The sequence below is a fragment of the Corylus avellana genome, chromosome ca4, assembly GCF_901000735.1.
Source record: "Corylus avellana chromosome ca4, CavTom2PMs-1.0".
NCBI classification, from domain to species: Eukaryota; Viridiplantae; Streptophyta; class Magnoliopsida; order Fagales; family Betulaceae; genus Corylus; species Corylus avellana.
The window spans coordinates 2,751,602-2,762,697 of NC_081544.1; the positions used below are offsets into that span (position 1 = coordinate 2,751,602).

General features: G+C 36.5%; 1 protein-coding gene and 1 pseudogene across 1 annotated transcript; both read left to right on the forward strand.

The window, feature by feature from the left end:
- The first annotated feature begins 907 nt into the window (after window positions 1-907).
- On the forward strand, window positions 908-2,629 carry LOC132179301 (gallate 1-beta-glucosyltransferase-like). Its single transcript, XM_059592006.1, has one exon. It carries the CDS (start codon window positions 974-976, stop codon window positions 2,408-2,410), a length of 1,437 nt encoding a protein of 478 aa, XP_059447989.1. The 5' UTR covers window positions 908-973; the 3' UTR covers window positions 2,411-2,629.
- Window positions 2,630-5,230: 2,601 nt separating this feature from the next.
- Window positions 5,231-7,236, forward strand: LOC132177250 (gallate 1-beta-glucosyltransferase-like; annotated as a pseudogene).
- The last annotated feature ends 3,860 nt before the right edge of the window (window positions 7,237-11,096 follow it).

The following is an 11,096-nucleotide window of genomic DNA, read 5'->3' on the forward strand; positions in this document are numbered from 1 at the left end:
TCTGCTGTATTCTATTTCTCACTCTGAGTTTTATAAACAAATTATTCAACTTGGGTCAATATATTTCTCTCATAATTGAAAAAATAAGCCATTTCGTTCGATTTCTCAACTTCGTTTTTTTCATTTTTGGCGGGTAGTTTACAGGGAAAAGATAATCATGCAAGTGGGCCGAAATCTCTCGTAAAGATAAGCCACAACTCAAATGGCTGCTGTAAGCCCACTCTACTGTGCCTACATCTGGGCTTCGTGAGCAAATTATTTTAAGAATCCTATCAAAATTCTCATTCCATTTTTTATTTATTTATTTATTTATCCTTTTTGCGGCCAAACGGACACCAAAAAAAAATTATTTTGAGAAGAAACATGGTTGCTCCATTTTTTAACTACCAAAAATTTGGATAAATTGGGGAAAATAAAAGAAAAAGAAATTTGGATAAATTTTCAAAATCGAAGAAATAAAAATGAGAAAAGGCGAAGATTAGATGAGATCTACAACATTCGTCAGCTTAGCGATACTATTTATCATTTTTAAAGTGGCACAAGATAGACACAAAAGTGACTTTCAGCATTACTTCTGTCAAAGATATTGATGTGTTTTTCAGTTTTTATTGGGGCTATTTGCCAAAAGGCTGAAAAAGGAAAAAAAAAAAAAAAAAAGTCCTGATACTATTTATCTCAAAATCAATTCCTAACGTGTTTACTTTTTACAAGAATGTGAATGGTTGGTGAGATCTTTTTATGGTTGGTGTGGATGTTTGATGGTGGAGATCAATATCATGCCATGCGAAGACTTGGATAAGAAGATGACAAACAAAGATATTATGATCAAGGCCGAAAACAATCGATATGATGGGTTCTAATAATTCCTTGCAGTTGCCTAGCTTATATATCTACAATTCAGCCACACTTGGTTCCTGTTGAGCACAAGCTTCTGTGTGCCTCTCAATACTCAAACACCCAAAGAAACAAGATAATGACGAGTTCTACAGCTCCCAGTACTCATGTGCTTCTTGTGTCTTTCCCAGCCCAAGGCCATATTAACCCTTTGCTCAGACTAGGCAACAGACTTGCTGCAAAGGGCATGTTTGTCACCTTCTCTACAACCGAAAGCATAGGCAAAAATATGCGAAAAGCCAACAACAACATCTCCGACCAAGCCACTCCAGTGGGGGAGGGTTTTATAAGGTTTGAATTTTTCCAAGATGGTTGGGAAGAGGACGACCCTAGACGAAAAAGAATGGAAGACTACGTGCCTCAGCTTGAGCTTGCTGGAAACGACGCACTTCGCCAAATAATCAAAAAACACGCCAAGGATCATCCGATTTCGTGTCTTATAAACAACTCCTTTATCCCATGGGTTTGTGACGTGGCAACTGATCTTGGCATCCCTAATGCCGTCCTCTGGGTTCAATCCTGTGCATCCTTTTCCACTTATTATCACTATCACCATAATCTAGTGCCTTTCCCATCTGAATCCGAGCCCAAGATCGATGTTCAACTCCCCTGCATGCCTCTTTTAAATTACGATGAAGTCCCTGAATTCCTGCACCCTTCTAGTCCATTAAAGTTTCTTGGGAGGCTCATTCTAGGCCAGTTCAAGAACTTATCCAAACCATTCTGCATATTGATGGACACATTCAAGCAGCTCGAGCCCGAGACCATTGATTACATGTCAAGCCTCTGCAAGATCAAGCCTGTGGGCCCCTTATTCATAAACCCAAACACAAGTATACGTGGCGACTTCTTGAAGCCTGATGATTGCATCGAGTGGCTCGACTCCAAGCCCCAAGCATCCGTCGTGTACATCTCCTTTGGCAGCCTTGCCCTCATAGGACAAGAACAAGCGGATGAGCTTGCTTACGGGCTCTTAAATTCTGGGATCTCTTTCTTATGGGTAATGAAACCACCTCAAAAGGATTCCATTTTCAAGATGAATGTTCTTCCCGACGGGTTTCTGGAAAGAGTTGGGAATAGAGGGAAGGTGATACAATGGAGTCCGCAAGAAGAGGTGTTAGCTCACCCTTCAGTTGCACGTTTCGTAACCCACTGCGGGTGGAACTCCTCTGTGGAAGCCCTCACCTTAGGCGTGCCGGTGGTGACATTTCCTCAATGGGGTGATCAGGTTATTAATGCAAAGTTCTTGGTGGATGTGTTTGGAGTGGGGGTGAGATTATCCCGTGGCCTGGCAGAAAACAGGTTGATCTTGAGAGATGAAGTTGAGAAATGCTTGCTGGAGGCAACGGCGGGCCCCAAGGCAGTGGAAATGAAGCAATATGCATTGAAATGGAAGGCGGCAGCCGCGGAGGCGGTGGCAGTGGGTGGCTCCTCCGACCAGAATATTCAATCATTTGTTGACGAGATTAGAAAGAGATCATGTGGTGCTGTGAATTCCACGTCAACCACTCAATAACAAGAGACCAACCAACATCTACCGAACATGCATATATTGTTCATGGATTTGTGGGCCACGTACATCTTGTTTGGTGTTCTGTGAATTGTTTTCTCGAAGCATATGAATATATGATAAAGTTAGGGAATTCTGCGGGGAAGCTTTTTTTTTTTTTGTTTTTTTTTTTTTCCCTGTTCCGTAATTCAATAATTGTATCTTGTTTGTCCAGTACTACTGGAACCACGCTGTACGGTTGAGCTATAAATAAAAATGATCACCTAATTATTCATTTAAGTCTAAATAAAAATTTAAGGAAAATTACAGTTTACTCTCTTAAAGTTGATTGTATTTTTCAATTTGAATATTAAAGTTTTAATTTTTGCAATCCACCCCCACGGAGTTTCAATTTTTTTTCAATTCGACCAATATTATCCCAAAATTTCCATATTGCCCATAATTTTTATTTTTTATGAAAAAAAAATAAAAATTGGGGGTGCAAAAATGGCCAGATAGCCAAAGGGGTGGCCAGGTGGCTACGGCCACCCCGAAAATTTTTTTAAAATTTTTTTTATAAAAAATAAAAATTAAAAATTAGGGGCAATATGGGAAGTTTTGGATACAATTGGTAAAATTGCAAAAAATTGAAACTTTGGGTGGGTGGATTGCAAAAATTGAAACTTTGGTGTTCAAATTGAAAAACACTGTCAACTTTGGGGGGGTAAACTGTAATTTTCTCAAAAATTTAATTAGCTCTAATGACAAGGTGCTTATAATTATAACTAGATAAAATATTAGTTTATGAACTAACTAGTTAGTGTATTAACTGGGCTTGAGCCGCCAAGAGAAAAAAACACATGAGGGAAAAATGGCTCCTCCCCCTTCCATGTTTCTCTTTAAATAAATCCGTGAGCCTAACGTATCTCACAAAATCGGTTTAATAAGAGAGTGATGCACATTCCTCATAAACATGCACAAGATTTTGTCCACATGCAATGTGAGATTATTCTTCAACACCATCCCTCACGTGCAGGCTAATATTTTTCTTGGTCATTGTCACGGGGTAAGTAGTGTGGGCCTCATTCATCCTGTGGTAGGCTCTAATACCAAGAAAGAAATTCGTGAGTCTAAATCATTTCATAAAATCAGTTCAATAAGAGAGCGTTGCACATTCCTTATAAACATGTACAAGATCTTGTCCACAAGCAATGTGAAATTATTCCTCAACATCTCTCCTTCTTTCTCTATTGGTAGTAGTGCTCGGTATCTTACCTGTAATCTTTTTTTGTTTCCGTTTTGATGGTTTTATTTTAGATTTAGTTTTAGATCTAGATCTAGTTCTTCATACTCAAATCTACTTATACCTGGCCAGTTTCTCCATTTTCCACCGATCAACCAATAGAGTCTCACGTGCTGGAGCGTGTTTCTCACGTGTCGATGCATGAATCTCATGTGCCAAGTCCTGACCTTTGGACCGAGGAAGATTAGATCGGTGTGGGGATTATCTCTCATGGCCAGAAAATAAGTTTTCGAAATTTGGGCTATCTATGTCTTAGATTTAATTTGCTCGAAGCATATCTATTTATAACTGAAGTTGTATATGGATTAGCAGAAGCTGATGTCATAGATAGAATTTTATTGTATGGTGTGAGCTACACGTTCTTCGAGGTGTGCTCGTGCTAGATTTGGAATACGCCTGTGATGCACCGTGATAGCTGCAAAATAGTAAGAGCGTCAAAGGATTCGCCGAGCGTTTATGCCGAGGAAACTCCGATGCCTAAATCAGTTTCTCAGAGAAGAGCAATTTGTGGTGAACAAAGCTCAATAATTCAACCTAATTGAATAGATCAGAGAGAGATTATCGAATATCAGAGAGATCCTTTTATACCTTGTGTAGGGGCCTATTTATAGGCTTAAGAGTTTGAGGTAGACTTGGACTAACTCTTATTATTTGACTTGAATTGGGATGCCTGAGAGCTGTAATTAGACTTGGGTTCTTACTCTAATATAGACATTGAGTAGGACTTCTTTATTCTAATAGAGCATTACTTGGACTGTATCTCCTGCTATTTAATTAATAATTCCGTGGATCTAAAGCCCTAATGCCCAAAACCTGGTGGGCTTGTAGTGTGATTTTATTCCCAACAACTTTGTAATTTCATAGCATTGGGTTATATTTATCAGAGTTTTATCATCTGTGATCTTTATCAATGAATTCTAAAAGATTCTAGTTAAAAAAAAAAAAGTGTTTATAATTATTATCAATGTTTCATATTCTAACATTAAAATATGCAACATTGATATGATCCTTCATCAATCATGAACTTGAAGCAGCAGATCGAGCACGTGAAACTTTTGGATCGGTGTTCGTACGTACCAATCAATTGACCTTTTATACTTTATCGAATGGGACACAACCAATTAAATTAGTTACCCTTTCTTCTAGTCGACTTTTTGGTCACGTCTATTGATCCGCACCTACTACTCTCGTGATGACACATAGAGAGATGTCATTGTCCATCGTTCGAACAAAGTAATTGGCATGTTCGAATGAGATTATCCCATATTTGATCTCGATCATCCAATTCTTCCAACCGATGAACCTCACTAACACTTGGACATTAATCTTTCTCGTTCGAATTGAAATTACTTTATTTATTTTATTTATTCCTTAATTCTCTATTTTCTTTTAGAATTTAATTATGCCAACTGCCAAGTGTTACAATATTAAGCTGACTCTTCATTTCGGCTTCTTCCTCTCTTCACTTTTTACATTTGAATGTAACCCTAAATCCCTTCAAATCAGACATAATATTTGATCGATGCTCCTTACCCCTAGTGACCATGCCTCCACCTAACTCTGCTTCATGTAGCAGTGGTCATGACAAGGTTCACAGAGAGAGGCAATTACGTGACGTGAATATAAGTCTTATTTGGTATAATCTTTCTTTTCTCACTCGATAGATCTCTCACATGCATTCACCTTGTTTCCTTGATGGTCGTATCATTAATAAAATTTGTTTATTATGTTTCTTTGAATTTTTTTTTATGGATAAATACAAAATTTAAGTAATCTGATGCAAGCCAAGCTCGACAAAAAATTCAACGAGCCAAGCTTGGACAAGCACTACTCACTCAAGCTCAGCTTGTTTCCACTCCTAGTTGCATAAGCAAAGCCTCTTCCTTTCCTTGCCGGTTGCCTTATATATATACTTGCTTTCGGTTGAGCACAAGCTTTTATCAATCTCTAAGAAACGCCATCGCTTCCGCAGCTCCCACTCATGTGCTCCTTGTGTCATTCCCAGCCCAAGGCCACATTAACCCTTTGCTTAGACTAGGCAAGAGACTTGCTGCCAAGGGCATGTTAGTCACCTTCTCTACAACCGAAAGCATAGGCAAAAATATGCGAAAAGCCAACAACATCATCTTCGACCAAGCCATTCCAGTGGGGGAGGGTTTTATAAGGTTTGAATTTTTTCAAGATGGTTGGGAAGAAGACGACCCTAGACTGAAAAACCTTGAAGTTTACTTGCCTCAGCTTGAGCTTGCTGGAAAAAACGCACTTCACAAAATAATCAAGAAACACGCCGACAAGGATCATCCAATTTCATGTCTTATAAACAACGCCTTTATCCCATGGGTTTGTGACGTGGCCACCGATCTTGGCATCCCTAATGCCGTCCTCTGGGTTCAATCCTGTGCATCCTGTTCGGCTTATTATCACTATCACCATAACCTAGTGCCTTTCCCATATGAATCCAAGATCGATGTTCAACTCCCCTGCATGCCTCTTGTAAATTACAATGAGGTCCCTGACTTCTTGCATCCTTCTAGACTTCTAGTCCATTTCAGTTTCTAGGGAGGATCATCCTAGGCCAGTTCAAAAACTCATCCAAACCATTCTGCATATTGATGGACACATTCTTGGAGCTCGAGCCCGAGACCATTGGCTACATGTCGAAGCTCTGCATGATCAAGCCCATGGGCCCCTTATTCATAAACCCAAAAGCATCAAACACAAGTACTATACGTGGCGACGTCTTGAAAGCTGATGATTGCATGGAGTGGCTCAACTCCAAGCCCCCAGCATCGGTCGTGTACATCTCCTTTGGCAGTGTTGCCTATGTCGTACAAGAACAAGTGGATGAGCTTGCTTACGGGCGGGCTCTTAAATTCTGGGATCTCTTTCTTATGGGTAATGAAACCACCTCAAAAAGATTGCATTTTCAAGATGAATGTTCTTCCTGATGGGTTTCTGGAAAGAGTTGGGAATAGAGGGAAGGTGATACAATGGAGTCCGCAACTAGAGGTGTTAGTTCACCCTTCAGTTGCGTGTTTCGTAACCCACTGCGGGTGGAACTCCTCTGTGGAAGCCCTCACCTTTGGCATGCCGGTGGTGACATTTCCTCAATGGGGTGATCAGGTTATTAATGCAAAGTTCTTGGTGGATGTGTTTGGAGTGGGGGTGAGATTATCCCGTGGCCTAGCAGAAAACAGGTTGATCTTGAGAGATGAGGTTGAGAAATGCCTACTGGGGGCAACGGCGGGCCACAAGGCAGAAGCAACATGCATTGAAATGGAAGGCGGCAGCCGCGGAAGCGGTGGCAGAGGGTGGCTCCTCCGACCAGAATATTCAATCATTTGTTGACGAGATTAGAAAGAGATCATGTGGTGCTGTGAATTCCACATCAACCACTCAATAACAAGAGACCAACTAGCATCTACTATACCCAACATGCAGAATAGACCTCTCCGTCTCTCTCTGACGAAGTCAGCATCTTTCAGTCAACTACTTTGTGTTTAATTATGTAACTTCCAGATTAATCCTTATCATATTTATCCTTTCTTTTGTAATATTTTAGATTGTCATTATCTTGGATAAGCAGATAGTATATTATAAATGTTGTGTTTCGGTATTGGGAGATTCATTTAATGAAATTATTAAATTATCTTATTCTACTGAGATGAGACTTATTATACTGATAAAAATATGTTCAATTCTCAGCTATTTTTTATTAGGTGTCATTTTTCAAATGTTTGAATATAAAGAAGATAAATGATAAAGGTACAACTTTTTGACACAATTTTGGCCCAACTTTTCTTTATGCGGTCATTTTTTTTAAATAAAAAAATAAAAAAATTTCTTAAGCAATAACTTCTTATATGATCTTTCTTTTTTTTTTTTAATTTTTATTTGGTCCTTTTTAAAAAAAAATATATATATATATCAAATAAAAAAAAGACCACATAAGATGTTATTGCTTCATAATTTTATTTTATTTTTTAAATAAGATTAAAAAAAAAAGAAAAAAAAATTGGACCAAAATTGTTCAAAAAAGTTGTGATTTTATCATACCTGTATAAAAAAACGGCCTAAACGGCTTTCTGAGTATATCAATCACTTTAATGGTTGTCAAAGTGAAATAAAAGTGTGGCAGAAGGTAACGGGATTCGGATTCCCTAGAATTCTTAGGGGAATTCTAGTTTTTGAAATTTCAGATCGAAGCTATTCATTTTCATCTAAGAGTCATTATCTAGCCACGTGTCCCACTACTAATAAAATAAAATAATGATGATTATTAATATCATTAATATCATTAAAATTTTATTATTATTTTATTAGTAGTGGGACACGTGACAGAATAATGAAGCTTTGATGAAAATGGATGGCCTGAATATGAAATTTTAGAAACTAAAATTTCTCTAAGAATTCTAGGGGATCCAGATGAAGGTAAAACTTCTATAGGGTCTTGGCACAAACCAAGGCCTTTGTGTCCTCCAATAAGAAGGCGACACATCAGCGTGGAATACTGTAGCAAAAATATGGTGTTCCACCTAATCTTTTTTCTAGAATACCTAAAACAAAACACATTCTAGAATAACATTTTTATATTTTTCTCCAAAATCACCCAAGCCACCAACCTGAGGAGACAACGCCGGAGATGACGCTGGTACAGAAAACGCCTGGTAAGGACCAAGCTCCTCCTCCCTCTCTCCGGCACCCCTCTCTCTCACTGGCTGCAACAGAGAAATTTTTTTTTCTATGCTGTCGGTGCTCCCTCTCCCTGATCTCCCTCTCTCTCTCTCTCTCTCTCTCACACACACACTAGCAGTAGAGAAAAAATTTCTCTGCTTGGTCCTTACCCGGCGTTTCCTGTACCGGTGGTGTCTCCTCGGGTTGGTGGTTGGGGTGGCTTTGGAGAAAAATATGAAAAAGGTTATTTTAGAATGTGTTTTGTTTTAGGTATTCTAAAAAAAAGATGAGGTGGAACACCATATTTTTGTTATAGTGTTTCATGTTGATGTGTCGCCTTCTTATTGGAGGGCACAAAAACTTTAATTTGTGCCAAGACCCTATAAAAATTATTCTCAACAAGGGATATATTAAATACGAAATTGGAATGTCTTTTGCATAGAGCCATTTATTTGGTAGAGTTGACTTGACTTGTTTCCATCCTGGCCCAATTGGTTTTCTACTTGGTTTTGGTGTTGGGCCTGTTGGGCCGTTGGCCTCCTTAACCCGACTTTCACCCTCTTTCAAATCATATGCTATTATTCGGCTAGTGTAAGACGCCGCACACAACAGAATTTTCTTCTTTGTGAAATCGTCAAGCGAGAGTTATTTTTTTTTTTTTTAGAGTTACTTGTTTGGAAAAAAAGTTATTTATTGTTTTTATTTTTGAAAAGTGTTTTCAAAAACAAAACCAGAACTATTTTTCTGTTGTTTTCTAACAATTTCCGTAGCTGATGATGCCAGGCCTCATGCATGCCTTGAGTCCCTTTTATAAGGTTTAAACTTTAACAGTTTTTTACTTGAATGTAAATATCATGCTGGTTAATTACCATATAAATGGAGTGTTTTCATGAGGAAAAGATCTTATTTAATTTTTTTGTTTTTGTTTTGAGAGATGGAAAAGATCTTAATTAACTTCTATTTGTTGGCTTCATTATATTCCAGATTGAGTGGGACCACGGTGGATTTTAATTTTATTCCCAATAATAGCTAAATTTTTCTAGCTTCCTTGTTTAATTAATTATAACTCCTAGCTAAGTGTTACTATTTGCAAACTTTTAATTGCACAAGAAGGTCATCCAAATACAATTTCAAAAAGTTTCAAATTGGTAGCTCAATCGGTTGGAGATCACGTCTCATGAAATAGAGATCATTAATTTGAATCTCTCTTCCCCATTTCCCTCCCCTTGTGCAGCTTAATTCTTTGTTATTTGTTATTTGTACGAGAAATTCAGACTCATTTTTGGGAGTATATTCCAATTATCCTTTCTGAATAATATGATCATAATTGTATTAAATTGATCTAAAAAATTCCGTTAATTGAATCCATATATGTTGCAGGAGCATTTACCAGAAGAAATTCAGAAAATCGTAATGGCCATAAAAAGGACTGAATATAATTGTGTTTATTATATATATATATATGATAAACACAATTCCAAATAAAAATATCACTATAAAATAAATTTTTTTCATTTTTCCATACCAAAGATTTTTATTTTCTCACATTTTCAAAAAAAAAATATTGTTACTTTTTTTTTACATCAATCAATTTTAAGTACATATTCACAAAACCCATTAACAAACACAACCATATGGCTATATCATGGCTTGTTGAAATGAAAGGCAGCGTGCATGCCCTTTAACGAAGGCCGTCAGTGGAATGAGAAGTGTTCTTGACGTGGACTGAGAAGTGTTCGCCTGTTCGGAAAAGATGGAAAGAGGGGCACGTGAATTGCTTGGGTACAGAGATTGCAATAAATTTAAGATCCAAACCCCTTAGGGGGTGTCAAGGCGGTTACGGTTAACCGCTAACCGTAACAGTCTTAACGGTTAGTGAAATAGATAACCGTCTGCTTACCGCTTTTTCAAAATTAGGCTTTTTTTTTTTGCGTTTTTAGGCTTTCTTTTAGGGCTTTTTGAGCCTTTTTGGGCTTCTTTTTTGGGGTTTTTGGGCTTTTTTTTACCTTTTTTTTTTTTAGTGTCTTCTTGGACCCAATTGCTATAAAAAAAGCTCATATTAAAAAATCAAAAATATTTGATCCAAAATTTACATTTACTTATACTTTAAAAAAATTTCCTTAAATATTAAATCATAACCGGTTAACTTTTTTTTTTTTTTTTTTTTTTTTAAAAAAAAAAAACAATATATATAAAATATATATATATTTAACACAACATATAAAAAAATGTTCATAATTCAGAGAACTTTCACAACATATAATGATAATATATTAATACTTAAATTGTGTTTATAAGAAACACATTAGTCATTGTTTAATCCAATGTCAATTACTTAATTTGATATTATACGAATCATATCATCATTGTACATTAATAATATGATTCACTTTAAGTCTGGAATAAAGTATTTGAATTGTCATTGAATCATATGATTAAGTATTGATATTATACATTTATATTATTCATATGCATATCTAGACTTATATAGATTTATAACATATATAGACTTATAAGTTTATAACATACATTGAAAATAAGTCTCTAGATATTTAATTGTTGTATTACTATGAATTGATTAGCAATGATCAAGTGATTATATATATGTCATATTATATATGTATAATTTGTTATTATATAATCAAATGATTTAATGATCAATTGATCATGTGATATAATCATATAAATTATAGTGATAATATATTAATACTCAAATTGTGATTTAATTATTTTTTA